The sequence below is a fragment of the Apodemus sylvaticus genome, chromosome 1 (genome assembly GCF_947179515.1).
Source record: "Apodemus sylvaticus chromosome 1, mApoSyl1.1, whole genome shotgun sequence".
NCBI lineage: Eukaryota > Metazoa > Chordata > Mammalia > Rodentia > Muridae > Apodemus > Apodemus sylvaticus.
In genome coordinates, this window is record NC_067472.1 from 7,305,985 (window position 1) to 7,327,822 (window position 21,838).

General features: G+C 37.4%; 1 protein-coding gene across 4 annotated transcripts in view; it reads right to left on the reverse strand.

Moving 5' to 3' along the window:
• Nucleotides 1-408: 408 nt before the first annotated feature.
• Shoc2 (SHOC2 leucine rich repeat scaffold protein) overlaps nt 409-21,838 on the reverse strand; it is an 84,954-nt gene continuing 63,524 nt past the window's right edge. For all 4 annotated transcript variants that reach the window (XM_052183615.1, XM_052183633.1, XM_052183624.1 and 1 more), the window contains exons 4-9: nt 15,821-15,951; nt 8,529-8,717; nt 5,730-5,852; nt 3,952-4,089; nt 3,547-3,664; nt 409-2,474 (exon numbers count right to left, since the gene is read on the reverse strand). In XM_052183615.1, coding sequence (XP_052039575.1) covers nt 2,266-2,474; nt 3,547-3,664; nt 3,952-4,089; nt 5,730-5,852; nt 8,529-8,717; nt 15,821-15,951 — 908 coding nt within the window. In that variant the 3' untranslated portion in view covers nt 409-2,265. The remainder of the gene's footprint in view (nt 2,475-3,546; nt 3,665-3,951; nt 4,090-5,729; nt 5,853-8,528; nt 8,718-15,820; nt 15,952-21,838) is intronic.

A 21,838-nucleotide genomic window follows, 5' to 3' on the forward strand; every position in this document is an offset into this window, starting at 1 on the left:
ACCCTTATTCAAGTACTAAGTACTTTGATTTCACAAGGAGTCCTCCTCCTACTGGAATCCATTTTGGTTTGTTAGTAGAAATATTAATGAAACTAAGGGACTCTTCTAAGACAGCATGCATCAAAAAGATCTAGAGTTTACATCCTGAAAAGGTTGAGAAGGTTGATAAACAATATGTATTTGAATGTTAGTTTTATGTGTAAGACTGTAACCATTTCTTATTTCTATTGTAGAATAACCTAAATAAATTTAAGGAAACCAAACTTTTTTCATATATTTTCATTTTGAGAAGCCATGTTTTTATAAGAAAAGACACTAGACCACACTACCTCTCAAGTTTGAGTTCTATGATCTTAATATTAAAGCAATTGATATAAGATTGTTTTAAAAAAAAACACACACACAAGCTCTAGGTAGAACTGTAATAAATTCCTTTTATAAACAAAATCTTAACTGAAAAGCCACAGTAGATGGAAAAGGAGAAAGGCTATTACGTTGTAAACTCCAGTGAACATCTACAATAGTTTTACAGCACATTTAGGCATTCTAAGGTTTTATATCTTTACCTGCCTTCCATTTCTTAGTTGCTCCTTATGAATTTGCCAATTTATGAACACAGATTTGACCTCAAACCCAGTCTTGAGTTTGAGTGCCAGGAAAAGCAAAAGTCCAAATTTTTATCTTGATAGTACAGTTTTACTTTTTAAAAAACAGTTGTTTAAAACAAAATACCCAAAAATTGGGGGGGGGGGGGGCAAAACAAAAGAACAAGCAGCAATGTGTACTTATGTACAACAGTCATTCATTGTACGGATGGTGTGTTCAGGATTGTATTAGGATGCACTTGATCTGGGGGGAGGGTGTTCTTAATAATTAAATTGACCTAGACAAATACTATCAAAAACAAGAATACTATGTAAGGGGCACACATTTACAGTTGATATTCATGAAGGCGGTAAAGCAAAAGAAAATACTACCAGAGTCCATGCACATCCTACATAACGTCCACGGCATCAGTACCAAAGGCATCGATGCAATGAGCCATTCTCCATAACTGTACTACTGCCTACTAACCAAGGAAAGAGGAGACTGAAAGGAACGGTACTGAACTGAATTGTTTGAAGCCAGTGCCCCGTGTATGGGGAAAGTGCATTTAGTTCAGCAGCAAAACAGCACAGTGTGAAGATAGTGTGCTTAGACACAGATATTCCCGGACAGACAGATGGACAAGGCGAGTCAAGATATAAAACCATAGTACACTGTTACATAACCTTGAAACGCACATATACTGCAATCTTTAGAGAGACATTCATCTCATTGTACAAGTAAAGGGAGAAGTCTTTAAAGTTACCTATTGTAGTTTATGATATAATAAATACATATCTATATAGCATTGTATATACATATATAGAATGTGTGTTTATATGTAATTTACTCGCCAAATTTCTGTTAAATTTTTGTGGATCTGCAACTTTCAGGAATGGGGATAAAAAGAAAAGAAAAGAAAAACCTTTCACCAGATTTCTGCTCCCACACAGTAAAACATACTTATTCTAGGAAAGGTTTCGATACCTCCACCCCAAAGATTCATTTCAGATATTTGCTTTACAGTTCACTGGAGAAATAAAACTAGTGGAAATTTTGCTTTCTAAATGTATATTTTCTGTTTGCCAGCTGTTTCAAAAAAGTATCTTTTAATATTTAAACTAACTGATGCAAATTCTTTAACAGAATATAAACTCTGATTAAAACAGAGCAAATCAAAATAATCCAGTGATTCACTCCGATTGTAAACAATATATAAAATTTAAATTTCATATTTCAAAATAAGTTAAAGAAAAATTCTACCTTCAGGGCCTATGCTGTTATAAAGACCTGACAATTTTGAGGGGAAATGTATATGAAAAGATACAACAAAATTTTTGGCCCACATTTTCCTAAGAGAAACATATATTTAACTATACTATTTTGTCCCTTGAATTTAATGACTTCATAATTTGTTGGAAGATTTTTAAACAAACTGGCATATCAGATTATACAACAGAAAAACATCCATCAAATTTAGCAAAGAAAACTTATATAAGCCTTTTTTTTTTTTTACAGAATTAAAAAAAATCTAAATGGCTATGATTCCTCTATTAGCAGAAACACATAATGCAGTCTTTATAAATCTGCCATAGATCAATATCCACACAGATACAGATACAGATATGAAAGATTAATGGCAGTCTACTTTTGAACAGTGTGTGGGACCAGCAGTTTGTATCAGACCATGGCACGATACGGACCCTGCATCTTTAAGAACTGAATAATGAACGAAGGCCCTCCAGCAACAATCTGAGGTGGGAGGTGACTGAGTGGACAGTTCTCAATACTCATGATTGACAGCTTGCTACAGAGAGCAAGCTCAAAGGGGAGGCTGTGAAGGTTGGGGTTGTCATTCAAATACAGTTCTTCTAGGTTTTCCAGTGTACCTGTTTAGGAAGGGGAAAAAAACTTAATTACTACTCTTAAAACTCTTACAAGGGTGGATTTTAAACTGCAGCACATTCACATCAACTAGAGAAACTTTTAAAACTCCACTGTATAGGTCACTTTCTACACCAATAAAATCACAATGGTTTCGAAACTTAAGCATTTTTTTTTTTTGGAAACACTCCATTTTCAGAGGTTCCACTAGGGCAGTCAGGAGTTCACATACAGATTTTTAAACCTTTAGTTTAAAACTCAAAACAGACTCCTTGCCAATGACAGTAGGAAGGCAGTAAGCCAACAGGCAGCAGGACAGTCGTGTCTAGCTGTAGAAGGTTCAGGACGGCCTAGATAAAGTAAGTCACTGCCCTCATTTACGCGTAGTTCACTCGGGCTCAAAGTCTCTATTCCAAAGCTACAAAGATGGCTAGAACCCAATTTTTAATCATCCTTTACTTCTCTCTTGCTTCCAGAACAGGACATTATAGAAAGAAGACCAAAATCCATAGATTTACTAACTTAGGAACTACTCAATTAACTTGTACTGCCAAAATTCAAAGTAGTTCTTTTAATTATATAAATAGTAGATTACATTTGGCAACATTCTAAAAGTAAACTTAGGCATTGATAATAATCAAGTATTACTACTTAACCCAAAAAGCCCTCCAAGAAATGTTCTTTTGAAAGCTATGCTGAGTGACTTCTGCCTTAAGGTGCCAGCACTGTTGTTATAAACAAGATCTAAAGGAGGGAGGACAAAGGAACCACAAGTGTCCTTTCAGCACTGACATTGCTAATTTAATTCAGGCCCACGTAACTGCTAAGTTTGGAAGAACAGAAAATAATTTTGAAAAAAAGAAACATCTGTTTATAAATTGAGATTTATTAAAAGTCTACGGACAGCATTCTAAACCATTCTCAAATACAGTATTAATTTTAACAACTCAAGAGTAAAACCACTGGCAGGCACTGTGTTAAAGTCCTGCGCTCGCCATAACGGAATCTGCAAAGCAGGGCATTCCAAGACATCTGTCTGCAAACACGGGATCATCGGCTCACATGCACAGGCCCTACCGATTTCCTCAGGAAGGTGAGTGAGCAGGTTCTCTCCAAGACCAAGGTGGGAAAGGTTGGTAAGGTGGCCGATGCCTCTGGGGAGAGTGGTCAACTGGTTGTTTGTCAAGACTAATTTCTAAAAGATTAACAAATTAAAAAAGTTACACATGTATTTCTTTCAACTGGTGTGCACTTAAATTGATGTATCTAATGAATGCAATAAATGAGGTAAATTGAGTTGAATAAGACTTGCTTATTGTTTGTTAGAGGAACAAAAGCAGATAGTGTATTTTATGTTCATATAAGGGCAATAAGAAAAAACTCTTTATTTCAAGAATTGTATCAAAATCTAAAGAAAAACTTAATTTGGAATGGATTCTAAGAACTTTAGTTACACAGTTCTAAAGCCACTGGAAGCCTTACCTGCAGCTCCTTAAGATAAGCAACCTCATTGGGCAAGGACTCCAGCTTGTTCTCCTCCAGGTCTAACTCACGCAGCTTCCTGAGGTTCCCAAGGCCATGGGGAAGCTTCTTTAGAAGATTGTTCGATAATATTAGAACCTAAATAGAAGTGATTAACAACATTTTGTGGCTCAAAACATTATATATGATGTTATGTGGATTAAAATTTATTAATAAACAATGCTAATTTTAAAAAATGGGTATTAAGTATGTTATAACTAATACAACATTTTAAAAGTTACTACAAAAAGATTTTAATTCAGTTACTTAAAAACTAATGAAACCAAGAAATAGTTTACTTTTAACTAAATTTTAAAAAGAAAAACAAAACTATGTGCCTTAAGATTAAAATATTTTGACAGTGAATAATTATAGGTATTAATAAGAACCTGATTATTAATAAGAATCTGATTATTCAAAATTCCTTAAAATATTCACTTAAGGAAGGCAAGCGACTGACTTACAACTGTCTAGATCAACCCACTGGAGTTACTCTTGGGACATCTCATGTCAATGCATCCTAAAACCCCTAAAGGGCTGAGGAAGCTAGAGTCCTGTGTCTCAGAGAAGGTATCAGTCAGCATCGAAATGGGGAGGCAACACTGGGAACTGAAACAGGAGAAAGAGTGGTAAATTGGAAGATGACATGACGTGGTCAAATGACCTTTCACAGGGGTCACATATTAGATACCCTATATATCAGATATTTTTAACATTATAATTCATAACAGTAGCAAAATTACAGTTATGAAGTACCAATGAAAATAATTTTATGATTGAGGGGTCACCATGAGAGATTAAAGGGTCACAGTATTAAAAGGTTAGAACCACCACATTATGATATAGTAAACTATAATTATTAAAAGGTTTTTAAAAAATCTTTAAAATAGCATATTTATTATCTTAGTAAGCTGTTCATTAAAGATAAAAACTTCACTAATCAAAGGCAGCGGCAGTCATTCGTGACTAAAGATAGATCTTTATAGAAAAAAGAGCTTTTTAAAAGAAAAAAAATCAAAATGTTCCACACCAGACTCTAGGATTATACATAGAGCTAGCTAGAAATATGGACAACACATTACCAAACACACAGGGGAGTGATATAATTAGGTCAAAGCCATACAATTAAAGGCTCTGAATGTCAATCTGAAGAATCTATAATTATTGACAATGTCATGTTCCCTAAAAGGAAATAAGGAAAAATGTTTTAAAGGTGCTGAATTTTAGATACCCTTCTCTTCAGAGATACAGCATTTAAATCTCTAAGCTTTTGTTAGGTACAGATGGTTCAGAGTAGTCAAACACCTCACTATCCTAAATAGGGTTGTACATCTAATGGAGTCTAGTTGTGACCTTTTCTAATTATAATCATTAACCAATAGAAACTGCTGACATTAACACAAAGTTTGTAAGGTGGCCTATAGGGTTTTGAGGCATCCTAAGTTGTAATACCCAAAATTAACCTGTAAACCCCATATACCCAAGAATGAGGTAACTTCCGGGAATTCTGGGAGTTGTAGTTTTTGTCATGGGAAAGTGCAGTGGTCTATGAGTTTTTTCCATAAAAACCTCTACAGCATGTTGTTTCAGGCCACTCACCTGGGAAACTCCAGGGAGTGGTCCTGATCAAAGTCCATCTCTTGGTTAGCGTTTAATATTTAATAAAGCTTGCTTTAAATTTGGCCCAAATGTAAGATTGTTTTTTTCTCTGGTGAATCTCAGGATTTAAAAGTACTCACCTCAAGAGAAACAAGACCAGACACATCTTCTGGGATCTTTGTGAGCTGATTAGTCGCTAAATTCAATTCTACCATACTGGTCCAAGTTCCAAAATCCAAAGGAAGTGATGTTAACTGATTGTCCTGGCAAAGACAAGAAGCATCCCAGGTAGAACGATAGAAACAAACACACCATTTGTGTTTCCCTTTGCAAACAAAATACTTAAACAGAAAACCTTATTCTTATTTTTTATTATCTACATAAAAAAACAGGAGCAAAAATATAGCAAAAAAAAAAAAAAAACAAAAAACAAAAAACAAAACAAAAAAAACCACCTGAACTTCCCCAAGTTTTAATTAATTAGGCTTTTATTTTTAAGTTAAACTAGATTTTCTTATGTGGGTATACGTAAAAGAATAAAATATACCTATAATATAACATACAGAGAAATTACTCAAAAATTCGAGATGCTAATGACAAATGAGTTTTCTCCACTTTATAATAATGTACAGAAATAGGAATAATTAAGATACAGACAAGACACTGCCAAGATAGCTCAGTGGGGAAGCACACGTGCCAGCAGCCAGACAACCGAGGGAAAAATGGTGTAAGAGAAAATTGGCTGCCAAACATTGTCCCAGACCCCCACACTAGTCATGTTGCTTAAGCATACACATAAACACAAACAAATAAATGTAGATTTAAAAAACTGTTTTAAAATGCCGAGCAATGGTGGCGCTCACCTTTAATCCCAACTCTTGTAAGGCATAGACAGGAGGATCTCTGACAATTTGAGGCCAGCCTGGTCTACAGAGCAAGTTCCAGGACAGTCAAAGCTACATAGAGAAGCCCTGTCTTGAAAATCCAAACTAAATAAGCTAACCAATTAAAAAGTATTTGTACATATAGAAGGAGAAAAATGTCAGGCTTCGCTGATTTTTCCAAGAAAATGTTTTGTTGATCATTTATCACATTTGAAGAAATTTAAAGACAAAGTTTCAGTTTCCTGTTATTTTATTGAAACCTTAGGCAAACCTGACTAGGCAGATACACTCTAAAAACACCAGAGACATAAAAATGTCTAATTAAATGTAAAAACTAGCAGACACCTATCCTCTGACCCTCCTAGAAACTGAGACAATTCGTATTACTCACACTGGGGACTAACCATCGCCTTGGGCACACTAAGCTAAGCCACCAGCACTGCCATACAATGACCACCGGGCAGGAAGGCTAACACACTGCACCTGTCATCACATGAACAGACTAAGAAATTTTACATGAGTTTAAAGATTTTCTTGAATTAACCTTTTTATTTATATGCTTCCAGTGAATTATCATGACAAAGTATAGAAACAAAGAAATCACAGATTAGACTAAGGGTCACAATTATAGTCCATGGTTTGAAGACAAAGGATGCACTTCACTATGACAGAACACTCTACCTGGATTTCCTGGATTCCTACCCTGATGCAGTCAGGATTAGATATGTGATCATTTCTCTTAGCTTGTATAATTTATTTCACTACACATTACATCACAGGACTAATAGTTTTCCATTCATTTTTCTCCCTCCACAGTAAATTATGTGAAAGCTGCTCACAGTAGGGCATATGGACAGACAAAGAACCTGAGTAAGTCATGGATCACTCTGATAGCCCAAGAGAAATGCTCTAAAACACTCAGCTCATTGTAATTATGTAACACTGTAGAATTTAATATAATAACCATGTTCAACATCATTAGTCATTAGGGAAATGTAAATCAAAACAACCCTGAGATTTCACCTCACACAAGTCAGAATGGCTAAGGTTAAAATTTCAGGAGACAGCAAGTGTTGGCGAGGATACGGAGAAAGAGAAACTTTCCTCTACTGCGAGTGGGATTGTAAGATGGTACAACCACTCTGGAAATCAGTCTGGCAGTTCCTCAGAAAACTGGACATGATACTTCCAAATGACCCTGATATACCACTCCCGGGCATATACCCAGAGTATTCCCCAGCATGCAATAAGGACACATGCTCCACTATGTTCATAGCAGCCTTATTTATAATAGCCAGAAGCTGGAAAGAACCCAGATGTCCCTCAATGGAGGAATGGATACAGAAAATGTGGTATATTTACACAATGGAATTCTACTCAGCAATTAAAAACAATGAATTCATGAAATTTTTAGGCAAATGGTTGGAACTGGAAAATATCATCCTAAGTGATGTAACCCAATCACAAAAGAATACACATGGAATGAAATCCCTGATAAGTGGATATTAATTAGCCCAGAAGCTCTGAATACTCAAGACACAATTATCATATCAAATGATTTCCATGAAGAAGGAAGGAGAAGGCCCTGGTCCTGGAAAGGCTTGATCCAGCATTGTAGAGAAGTACCAGGACAGAGAAATAGGAGGGGATTGATTGGGGAATGGGTGGAGAGAAAGGGGCTTTTGGGACATATGGGGAGGGGGAGAACCAGGAAAGGGGAAAGCATTTGGAATGTAAACAAAGAATATAGAAAAACATATATATCCTTACAGTTGCATCTCTACAAACATCCATAATTGTTCTTTGAGGACAAACTGCTAAGGGCATGCTCAGTTTGAAGACGTCTGTTACCTACTGAGATATTAAGGATGTTTTAGCACCTTTGTTAACAGTTTAGATTTTATCAACAAGGCATTACCTACTTTCCATATGTAGAGTAGAAAAACATGAATGAGAATTACAGCGCACATATACATACACACATACACACACATACACACACACACCACACCACACACACACACACACACACACACACACACCCCTGATGCTTACCTTCATATTCAGCTTACTCAACACTTTAGCTCTGGAAAAAATTCCAAATGGGATTTTGTTGATTCGATTGTGTTCCATGTTGAGGGAATAAATGGTGGAAAACTGCGATGGACCTCCCACTGGATATAACTGGAAGCAATTTCTAGCTAAGGTCAAGCTATTCAATTTTACAAGACTGGATAAAAGACTCTGTAAAAACAAAATAAGTATAAGATTCAGAAGTGAACCAATACTCACTTTAAACAAAGCAGTAGCCTTATAGGGAATAATGATGGCCTGGTCAGGGTGGTTCTGTGACTATCTTCAGGGACAATCATTAAACACCATCTAGAATTTATAGCAAGCAATAACCAACAACAAATAGAGAAAAACCCAAACCAATTGCACTAAAATGAGGAACAAGACAAAGTTGTCCACTCTCACCATACCTATTCAATGTAGGACTTAAAGTTTTAACTAGAGCAAAAAGACATCTGAAGGAGATCAAGGGGATACGAATTGGAAATGAAGAAGTCAAGTTATGTTCATTTGCAGATGAAACAATAGAAAACATAAGTGACTCTAAAAATTCCACTAGGCAACCTCTACAGCTGATAAACATTTTCAGCAAAGTGGGTGAATACAAGATGAACTCACAAAAATTAGTAGCCCTCCTGTATACAAATGACACATGGACTGAGAAAGAAATAAGGGAAACAATACCTTTCACAATGACCCCAAATAATATAAAATATGTTAGGGTAACTCTAACCAAGCAAATGAAGACTTGTATGATAAAAACCTCAATTCTCTGAAGAAGAAACTGAAGATATCAGAAGATGGAAAGGTCTTCCATGCTCATGAATCAGTAGAAATCGACATAGTAAAATAACCATCCTACCAATAGCAATCTACAGATTCAATGCAATCCCCATCAAAATTCCAACATAATTCTTTACAGTCCTTAAAGGGACAATTTCCAAGTTCATACCGAAAAACAAAAAACCCAGGACAGCTAAAACAATGTTGTACAACAAAACACCTGCTGGAGGTCTCACCATTCCCTATTTCAGGTTGTACCATAGAGCTATAATAACAGAAATCACACAGGGTTGGAATACAAATAGACACTTTGATCAATGGCATAAAATTGAAGACTATGAATCCACAAACCTCTGGATACCTGATTTTTGGTATAGAAGGCAAAAATACACACTGGAAAAAAAGGACAGCATCTTCAACAAATGGTGCTGGTCAAAACTGCATGTCTACATGTAGAAGAATGCAAATAGATTCATATTTATCATTCTCCACAAAATTTAAGCCCCAGTGGATCAAAGACCTCAACATAAAACCAGCTATAGTGAACCAGAGAGAAGAGAAAGTAGAGAACTCACTGCCATAGGAGAAGACTTCCTCAATACCAGCGCTCAAGCTCTATGATCAACATTGATAAATGGGACCTCAAGAAACTGAAAAGCCTCTATAAGACAAAGGACACCATCAATTGGACAAAGCAACAACCTACAGACTGAGAAAAGATTTTTACCAACTCCATATCTGATAGAGAACTAATACCCAAAATATATAACGAACTCACAAAACTAAGTATCAAAAAGTCAAATAACCCAATTTTAATTAATGGGATTTAAGGAAATGTTCAACATCCTTAGCCATTAGGAAAATACAAATCAAAAACCTAATGTAGAGATTCTTACACCAGTCAGAATGGCTAAAATCAACAACACAACTGACAGTTCATGCTGGGGATGGTGAGGAATAAGGGAAGCACCCACCCATTGTTGGTGGGAGTGAAAACTTATATAACCACTATGAAAATCAAAACAGTCGTTCCTCCCAAAGATAGGAACTGACCTACCTCAAGACATCATATACTCACTCTTGAGTATATATAGTCAAAGGATGCTCCATCGACTACAGAGACACCTGCCCAACCACCTTCATAGCACCTTTATTAGTAACAGCTAGAAACTGGAAACAACCTAGAGGTCTCTCAACAAAAGAATAGATTTTAAAAAATGTGGTACATTTACACAATGAGTATTACTCAGTTCTTTAAAAAAAAAAAATGACATCATAAAATCTGTAGGCAAATAGGATGGAACTAGAAAAAAAAAATCATTCTAAGTGAGGTAACCCAGATCAGGAAAGATTAATATGGTATGTATTCACAAATATGTGAGCCATCAAATAAATGGTAACAAACTTACAACCCATAGACCCAGAAAGATTAGGTATAGAGGAAAAGTCTGGGGGTACACATGAATCTCCCTGATGGGGGAAAGTAGGATAGATTTAATGGGAGAACTAGAGGCAGCCTGGGACGGGAACTGGAGGGGAGAGAAACGGAGATAAGGCTGAGGGAGGGAATGAAGAAAGAAAGATGGAACTGAGGTGCATTTGAGGGGTGGTATGGAAACCTAGTTCAGTGGAAACTTCCTAAACTATATGAAGGTGATCCTAATAAGGTCTCTGCATCATAGGGGACACAAAGTCCAAGTGGCCTCACTGTCACCAAATGAGGCTTCCAGTACTAGGAACTAGGTCATATTCAACTGAGTTGTTGACAAAAGGGGTCCCATGGAAATGCCAAATTGACCCAGACTGATGCCACAACAATGGGTTGGTCCCCTCAAACTAAGAGCAGGCCACATTGCCAAGGACAACACACTCACGACTCATTGAACATGATGACCACATAGATAGAGCCTTCACCCTATATTCTAGTGTCCTTGGTGTAGGAAAGTGTCTGGAGGCTCTGAAAGAGAAAGGTAAACACCAGCACAGCCACAAAACCTTTGACCTACAATCTGTCCTGTCTGCAAGATATAGTAGGGCAATGGTGGCACAGAGCTTGTGGGAGCAGACAAGCAATGTCTGATTTGACTTAAGGGCCACTGCCTGAGACAAAAACCACCCCTGACACTGCCTGGGTGACCAAGAACTAGATAGTCAATAGCCCAAAAACTTAGGATAAAACCAAACACTACTGGTCTGGAAAAAAAAAAAAAAAAACAGTATCAATAAAATGACTCCTACTGATAGTCTGCTATACTCATAGATGCCTTACTCTGCCTTCATCAGAGAAGCTTCCTGCAGAAGCAGATGGATGCAGATGCAGAGACCCACAGCTAGACATTATGCAGAGAAAGTTTAAATAGGATGTCTTCATCAAATTCTTCCCCTTAGGGCTCAGGGAACACATTGGAAGAGGAGGCAGAAAGGAGGGTAAAAAAAGCAGAAAGAGCCAGAAGGTATGGAAAACATCAGGAAAACAAGGTCCTCTGCATCAACTAAGAAAGACTCACATGAGCTCACAGTAGGCCGACATGGCTCTGCACCAGGTCTACTGTGTATATATTATAGCTTTCAGCTCAGTGTTTGTATGGACTGAGGTGTGTGTTAGTTCAAACCTGAATCAGTTGGACATGTAGCAGCTGAAGGTGATGTCTGGGGTATGTGTTGGTATGAACAGCGAGGCCAGCAGAAGTCATGAAATAGCTGAGGAATGAAGGAATGGAGCAGAAATGGAAACTTGCTTTTTATATACAATGCTAAAAAGCTACTCTAGATATTTCTGTTGTAGATGAACTGGTAAAAGTGGTAATTAAGAACACCTTGCATGATAGTCAATTCAAGAAAAACATTTTCAATCTATTGAAGTTTTCCTGTATTTTTGGCCACAAATGTTATTCTAACAACTGACTTTCTTTACTGAAGTGAAAAAAAAAAGTGTCTGAGATCCTGGGAAGGAGCAAAAAGAAGCTAGTGAGACTTCAATTCTTTATGTAAACTGGGAAATGTTAGATTCCAATCTAACATATAATGTAACAGCTTTTGTTAATTCTAAGAAGATAATTACATAATCCATTTTCTTCATATTTTCAGATAAATATTTAATTCATCTGAAATTGGCCCCAAACCTTCCTTAATTCGTATTTGCTATCTATACAATGCCTGCCCTCAAATTGAAGGGTTACATATAAATGAAACCATGTATGCACAGCTCTCAGTTTCAAACTTTGAGCACATGCGCTCCATGTTTTTAAAGCTTTTTCTTTTTGTGTATATGTCTACATTAATACTAGTACATTCTCAGGTGTCTTCAAGTAGAAAATGCACTCACTTTTATCAGCTCTGATTTCAAGAATAAAACAGGCCTTTACTACAAATTGCTGTCATGATTCATGTCTCTAACCCAGCTTGCAAATTTCCTAAGTGGCATCTAATAGATCTTATTGTTTTCCCTATTGATTCCATGTTACAAACAAAACACACATTTACTCTGAAAAGATACTATTTCCAAAAAGCACATAGATGATTTTAAGTAAAACTTAATGAATTCCCAGAGTTGGACAGGCTAATCCAAGGCTTCCCCAGTGTCTCTATCTTAAAACAGACACAAGTATACATAGTCACAACCTCTCATATTCAGACTGAAGAGAGTTGTCCTTTTCATAATCCTCTTATCACAAGTAAAAAGAGGGTTTAACACACACTCCTATGCCCAAGACATGAAGAAAGCTTTGTGGGGTCCCAGTCCCTATTTAAAAACATATGATAAAAGATCAGTTCTTATCAGAGATTACAAATGGAAAGGGATAGTGAGGCATTTATTTTACTTTATTTTATTTGCAATATAATAGTATAAATGCCAATAAATTGACTTGAGTTCAGTTAAACAATATTAAATATAAAAATAAGCACCTATGACAATGTCTATATCCTAGCAGTTCAGAAATTATTAGTATTCCTTCACTAACAATAAATCTGCATATAAAATAACATTTTTTCAAATATTTAAACTTTATAGTGATTCAGTCTTTATCTAATATAGTAACAAAAAATACCCAAAAGGAATCTCTTCTAGAATCTATCTAGACATAGTGGCACACATGTAATCTCAGCACTCAGGATGCTAAGGCAGGGGAACAGCTTCCACTACAGCAAATACCAGGTCAAAAGGCTGCAGTGTGGGCTGGAGAGCTGGCTAAGCAGAGTAGCACTGGCTACTCTTCTAGCGCTCCTGAGTTCAATTCCCAGCACCTACACAGTGGCTCACAACCATCTGTAGTGAGATCCAATGTCCTCTTCTGGCATGTCTGAAAACGACAGTAACTCATACAAATATACTAAATAAATAAATCTTTTTTTAAGACTAGAATATGAGGTCTAATCCGTAAAAGAAAAAAAAAAGTCACACTGAGAAGAAAAAACCTAATTAATGTACTAAGTGATCAATTCTGGGTGTGTTACAATTTAAAAAGTGGGTAACATTAAATAATATGAAGTCTTCCATCTTGACTATTCTGAATTATCACTATTACAGGGCAAAAATCCAGACAATCTGGTTCTCAGAACTGGATCTGACACCTTGGACTGAATCGTCCAGAATGAGGTCATCCAGACCCAAAAGGACATGCATTGTATGTACTCACTGATAAGTGGGTATTAGCTATAAACTACAGAATACCCATGATATACCCCACAGACCCAAAGAAGTTAAATAAGAAGGAAACGCAAGTGAGGATACTTGAATCTCACTTAGAAGGGAGGCAAAAGTCATGGTAGACAGAGGGAGGAAGATACCTATGTGGGAGAGGGGAGGGGAAGGAAATAGGGGGGCAGGATCAGGTATGAGGAGAGACAGGAGAGAGGCCCAGAGGTCCAGGAGAATGAATGGAAATCTACAGCTGGGGTTTGGGGGGCAGGGACAGATCTCTAAAGTCCCAGAGATAGGGGAGGTTCCCGGGGGTCAATGCAGGTGACCTTAGCCAAGATGTCTAACAGTGGGAACCTGAAGAGGCCACCTCCTAAATCAGGTAGGACCCCCAGTGGAGGGATAAGGACACAAACCCACCCACAAAACTTTTGACACAAACTTTGTCCCGTCTAAAAGAAATGAAGGAACAAAGATGGATGGAGCAGAGATTGAGGGAATGGCCAATCAGTGACAGACCCAACTTGAGACCTTTCCCATGAGCAAGCACCAACCCCTGACACTATCAGTCATGCTGTTATGCTGCAGATAGGAGCCTAGTATGACTGTCCTTGGAGAGGCTCCACCCAGCAGCTGCCTGAAACAGATGCAGACCCACAGCTAAACATTGGATGGAGCTCGGGGACTGGAAGAGTTGGAAGGATTGCAGGTCAGAAAGGAACACCACAGGAAGACCAACAGAGTCAACTAACCTGGACGCCGGAGTGTTTCAACCAAAGAGCATATGTGGGCTGAACTGATCAATGCCTCCGGCATATATGTATCAGAGAACTGCTTTGTCTAGCTTCAGTGCAAGAGGATCTACTTAATCCTGCAGACCTGATGCACCAGGGTAGGGGGATACCCAGGAGATGCCCCACCCTCTCAGAGGTGAAGGGGAGGGAAGTTGAGGGGTTCTAGAAGGGGAGGACAGCATTTGGGATATAAGTAGATAAATGAATAAATTTAAAAGACTGTGTAAAGGTCAATGGGTAAGCCCAGAGTTCATGTATTTCATGTGTTACAATATTATATTATGCTTAAATATAAGCAAACACATTGCCAACAATGCAGAACTAGTAGCATACTGTTTAATACAGGAAAGACATGTGACATGTCTTTCTACATGTCACACTGAAACCCATTATTCTACAAACTCATTTTTACAAAAGAGAAGATGGCTTCAGAGTACATCTGTAAGTAAGAACTTTCTTCTACTGAGACCTGAAGCAAGCAAGAGCAGAAAGACCAGATGGTGAGAGAAAAACTGACTTTTCCCTACTAGACAAATGGTTTTCAAACAGAATCAATATAATTCAAGTTAGAAATAAGGTGTTAAAATACCTGATTTGTAGGCTGTTATTCACTAAATAGGCTTTGATATTACAGCATTAATAGGGTAATAATTTGGGATCACAGAGTTACAGCCAGCATTAATCATGACAATAAGTAATGCTATTCGGACAATTCTTTCCAATTATCAGATGTATCTTATATCTAGCTAAACAGGGAAGCTGAGTTCTAAATCCAGTCACACAGCTTTTCCTTAGAAAAATTACTACTACTGCTTTAGTAGTCAAGAGGGACTGCAACTAGGCTATCATTCTGGTTTCCCCCTTCTTTTCCACATTAAAACAACAGTATGCTCTTGTACATAGCCTCTCTCCCTGGTGGCTAGCTGTACATGCCAACATATTCATTCAACAGTCCCAATAACTAAATTATGGATCCAGCTGTAAGACCGCTTAGGTCTCCCTCCATGATCTTGCAAACTAGTTTCAATTACATTTGTTTCCTCTAAGCTACTTCTTACCTCTGGTAGAGTAGAAATGTTATTGTTCTCTAAATTTAACTCCTCAAGTGCACTGCATTTTGCTAATGATCTGGGTATTTCTGACAATCTATTGTATCTCAGGCCAAGGCGATTTAAACTGGACAGGTTTCCTGTAAATACAAGAAAAAGGAATTTATGGTTCAGAAAATCTGATGAGCCTTTCACTGTCATAAGTACTATTTTAGCCGATCTTTAAACCAAAGGGTTTACTAGAAAAATAATGAAATAAACAACAGTAAGTTAAATTTTAAGTGGCCTATTAGAAAGCTTTGGCATCATTTAACAAGTTAATCTTTAACTTATAGCACATGGTTTTGAGCATTTACACAAATGCTCCCATGACATCCAATGATATCAAGCATATCCAATTTGAACACACATTAGATACTACTAAGCAAATACAAAGTTAAACATCTATTCCCCGGCTATTTTCTTCTTTTATTGTCAAGACAATATAGGAAGCCACGTATAAGCTAGCTGAATATTATCATAAAATATTAACCCAATTTTTACCTAACAACACATATAAATTTGTTTTGATACTTAAAAGGGCATCAGTAACAACAATTAAATCCAGTATATTCCTTCATCATGACTGATTGTTTTCTAACTCCAAATCACACCAGCTACTCTGACATTTCTGGATGAGTTGGGTTAAAATGGCAACTGATGCCCTTTTTTCTACATTAAAAAGTTCCCCATGTTAGAAATCATAGAAATGGATGCCTGTGTCACGTATTTGAAACTTTGCACTTTCTCCAGTCTACTGACATCTGTTTTTCCCTTTTCGCTCTCATCATTGTATGACCCATCTTTCTAGATGCAGCGTTACTACAATCATTACCACAGCTAACACACCGACCAGCCGTGACACTGTCAGAGCGCAGTCACTGCCCACAATCCTCAACAGTCCGTCTTCACATGTTGCTTCCTTTCTCAGTAGATAAACTTAAGGCCGTTCTTACCCTTCACACTGTCTTATGAATCTATAGCTTAAATCTGATAAACTATAACACAGAAACCCTGGGAAGTATCTTTGCCTTCCCATTAGACTACAACTACTCTATAGGTACATCACTTCCATTTCTTTTTTACAATCTTGTTGGGATGTTGAGCCAAGAATTTGTAGTTCTAATTAAGTAAGATTCCAAAAGGTATAAAATAGAATATAAAAGCAACAATAAAAACTACCACTTAGTAAAAATAAGCTGAGCTTGCCTTGAAGTAATTTCTAAATTAACTCAAAATGCTTCACTGATATCTTTCTGATGGCACTCTGGTGAGACATATCCACTTTAAAGAGGGCTGGGGGACAAGACACAACAATAACGAAAACACATATAAACACTTTCCAAAGCACAGGCAATTCAGAGATCAGAAATAAGAATAAGAGTCAATCTTTACTATTGTTACTACTGCTCTATGATACTAAGACATTTTTGCTACTTAAAAACACTGAATTAGTGAAAAATAAAAGAATCAGTTTTATGACTAAATATGTAAAAGTTGCATATATCCTGGCAAAAATGGGATGTACAAGGAAAAATGGAGATAGCACAATACAATAGGAAAACCAACGTATTTTATATTGTTTATAACGTGTGCAGCATGAACACATACCATTTAGAAAAATGAAAATGTACTTGTAAACTTTGTAATCCTGAAGGGTCAGAAATACTGCTAGGTTTTGTTTTGTTTTTTCCTCTTTTAGCCTGTCTATTTAGCTGGGTAATCAGATGGTAACATTTACAAACTAAACCTTTTGAGATTAGTAAGTAAGCCTGAAGAATTATGTTTCAAAGACAGAGAATTATTATTAGTTCAAATAGTTAAAAGCTATGCACACTTCAAGGTTTTAGTTTATTGTGTACATGTGTTTGTCTGTGGTTTCACATACAAATGAGTTCACAGGCATGCTTGTGCTTGTCTGTGTGGGCCAGAGCTTGATGCTTCATATCTTTCTCAATCACTCCCTACCTTTTTTTTTTTTTAAGATAACTTCTTACTGACCCTGGAATCAGCTGACTTGATTATACTGACCAGGCGGCAAGTCTTGGGCATATACCCATCTCCACCTCCCCAGGCTACAAGAACATTATGCTGCACCTAGACCAGCTGCAGACACAATCAGGTCCTCACGCTTTCACTGCAAGGGAAAATGGTAAGACTTACAAACATGTACACAGAAAAACTAAACTACCACTTCTTTCCCTAATACCAACTGAGGCCTATCCTCAGGCCACTCTGTGATCTCTCAGGCGCCAAGGTATACTCACAGATGGCTGCTCTACGCTCAGACTAAAATGTTCTCTTCTCACACAGACTATCTGATTACAACCTTTGATGCTAGAACAGACCAGTTCTAAAACTTCGTGATGCAGTTTACTGAAACTGCTTCTTTACATAGTGACCCCACAGGACCACTAGACTCCAGGTTGAGGTTAAATCTGTGTACACATTTGTAAGTCTTACCATTTATACATCTTACACTTCAATCTGTTTTCAAGAATGTAAAGGAGGGGATCAGCTCAACACGGAGTGGGTGGCTTGACACCACACCTGAGAACACATACCTTTAGACCCCACAATGGTACAAGTTGTCCTGAAAGCTGTCCTCTGACCTTTCTTGTGCACGTTGTCCAGGCATGATATAAACAAGTATGTATACACACATACAATGAATGAATGAATGAATGAATGAATGAATGAATGAATGAGAGAGAAAATTTATAAACTGCTAAATGAAATGTAGATGTAAGATGCTTACATGTAAGCTCAAAGGTCGAAAACTGGGGCCTGAGCTAAAGCTTTAGGCAGCCATTCTATGACATTCAATGAAAATAGCTAAGAAGCAGCACTTAGTCAAGCTGTTCTCACGGCTGAAACCAAATACCCGATATGAAGCACACTGGAGGACAGTGTGACTTTAGCTCACAATTTGAAGGTATCATGACACCTTCAGGCAGGGGAGATATGCAGAGGGAGGTATGGAAGCAGGGGAGGTAGCTGTGACCACGGGAGACCCTACTGACACATTTACGCTGCTAGGCCTTTTCTCTTAAAGATTTCATAACTTTCCAAAACAGCACCACCAGATGAGGACCAAGTGTTCAAATACATATGCCTGTAGGGACATAACAAAACCTCATACATGGGTAATCAGTGTGGAGTTTAGCATAAGGTATGTGAAGTAACATCACAAAGAAGAAATTCAAACTCCGGCAGCTTCCTATCAACAAATCTTTCTTCACGCTGTCCTAGTTCATTTCTGCTGTTATGATAGAATACCCTAACAAAAGGCAGCTTAAGAGAGAAGGTTTAATTTAGCTCACTGTTTCCGGGCAGTCGGGGCAGCAAGAATGTAAAACATTAGCCCAGCACTCAGAAGCAGAGAAATGAAGGCCCTGCCTGTGTGCTCACTTGCTTGCCTGAGCGCAGACCAGTTTCTCTATTCACAGGTTAAGACTCCCTGACAAGAAATGGTGTGCCCCAGCAGGCTTAAGACACTTCCTATAGGTCACCCTGGTCAGACAATCCCTATGGAGACTCTTCCCAGGTGATTCCAGGCTGTCCAGTTGAAAGTCAGCAGTCGCAAAGGTCTTCACTGACCTGACCCTTGTGAATATCATTCTCTACAAAATCCACAAGGAAACATGCCCGTATAAGCCACACAGCGTGTGGTCATTTTCTCACTTTCTGTACTCTTCCTACTTAGCCATACTTTAAAAAAAAAAAAAAAATCACAAAACACACAAACCATATCTTCTTCTCCAGATTGCCATGGGCTAGTTCAGTATGTACCTACTGAAAGCTTTTATTTCTCAACATTTATTTATATGTAAAAAAATTAAGGGCTGATATATTTGGTCTTGTATATATATTTCATTCTATTTAACAACTCTAAGCAGTCTCTGTGTGTGAGTATCAATATCTAATCATGACTCAACTAATGTCATATTTCTAACTGTTTAAAGTAATTCAGCAATGCAAACCTTCATTCACACATCTGTGCACACATCACACATAAGAGTATTTCATGATTTGTCAGAGGACAGTAATTTTAAACTGTTAGGAATATGACAATCACACAGCTAAATCAATTTTATTTCCACAAAGTCAAAGAGATCATGTAAGTAAGATTATACTTTATTGCTTACCTACAGCCACTGTTACAATAAAGCTAGCAAAGATGGGGAGTTTCCTTCACTTACTGATTATGACTGTCTGTAAAAGGCAACCAACCTTTAATAAGAACTAGAAGTAGACAGGGCACCTCTCTCTCCTCCTTACTAAGCCTGTCTCTATCATAGAAACATATGCCAAGGAGTCTAAAATCTACAAGAAGAGCAAAGGACTATTAACGGAAAGATTCTTAATTCTGCTCCATCAACTGGCACGCCTCCTCTAATCACTCTAAATAGAACAAATAGAATGCTTTAAGTCTCTCCTAATCCCACTGAAACCGAGTCCTTCTTTACCGACAAACATTAGTGTGGTGAGGATTTCTAAAGGCTGAGCATCTCAAAAGCCAGTCAATAGAACCAAACTAAATCCCACCTTTAAAATCAGAATAGGCTGGGTGGTGGTGGTGCACGCCTGTAATCCCAGCACTCTGGGAGGCAGAGGCAAGTGGATTTCTGAGTTCGAGGTCACCCTGGTCTACAGAGTGAGTTCCAGGACAGCTATAGCTACACAGAGAATCCCTGTCTCAAAAACAAAATTAAAAAAAAAAAATCAGAATAGACTCCTAGAATTCAAACATTTCAAACTGAAAATATTGTTGTGATATGAATGCACAACATTAACTAGGACTACAGTGGTACCTCTCCTTCACCTTTCCTGCACTTAAGCTCTGATCTTCTCCTTTACAGTAGGGTTAGAAAGTGGGTGAATTTTTAAAAACATGACTCATGAGAAATCTAGCTTGCAAACACCTTGTCACTCATTTAAGAGAATGTCAAAGAAGTATGCATCCAGCCTCTCCCCTGTTACTTTCAGCAGAGTAGACAATACCAAACATTTATATGGCAGGAGGGGAAAAGGAACGTGGTACCAGGTGCACATTCCTCAGCAGTGGGTCTGGCTCTAACTCCTTCCCATGGGTAGTTCTAACTACATGCTAAACTGCAACCTTGAAGTCAAGAAATGATCTGCTTTAATCCTGAGACATTCAGACTACGACCACCACCAGAGCCGGGTCCCTGTGTAAATGTGGCTGATCATGGTCAAACACCAAGAGATGGCTTTTAAATGCTTAGCTTTGACTATAAATTATTCTGTGCTCCACTTTGATAGCTTGTTTTCTTACGCTGTCAAATTTTTAAAACTGGGTTAAATTACAAGGGTATGAAGTAAAATGAGATACTTTTGGTTTCAGCAAATATAAAGCATCTTTAAGTTAGCTCTGTGTAACATTTCAGTAAGACTAATCCAAATGGTCTTAATTTTAACAAAGTAGAAAAAAAATCAGTAGGAAAAACACACTATGATGCTAATAATAAAATAAGGTGCATTTTTTTAAGCAAAGTGAAGACAAAATTTAAAGTTTTGAATGTAAAAATTAAAAAATAAACAAGAAATATAACTATTTCAAAATCCAGCAAACTTGTTACAGACAACACTACACTGAAGTCACTTATAACCTTTGTTTCTGTTGTTACTGCTGTTGTCTGTTTTCTTTTGAGACAGTGTTTCTCTATATGACAGCTCTGGCTGTCCTGGATCTACTACTATAAACCAGGCTGGCCTTAAACTCAGAGAGATCCACCTGTCTCTGTCTCCCTAGTATGCCACCACACTAGGCATAACCTTTGTTTCTATACCCATAATCACTCTGCATTTCTTCAGATTGCAACAAAAAGACCTCTGTGGACTGGCTGTGCTTCAGCCTTGAGAGGTTTTGTTGCATCCTTCTCTCTTTATCTAATTTTGAAAAGAAATAAAAAGTTGAATGTTTATCCTATTTTAGACCCTTTCTCCTCTGATTTCATAATGGTT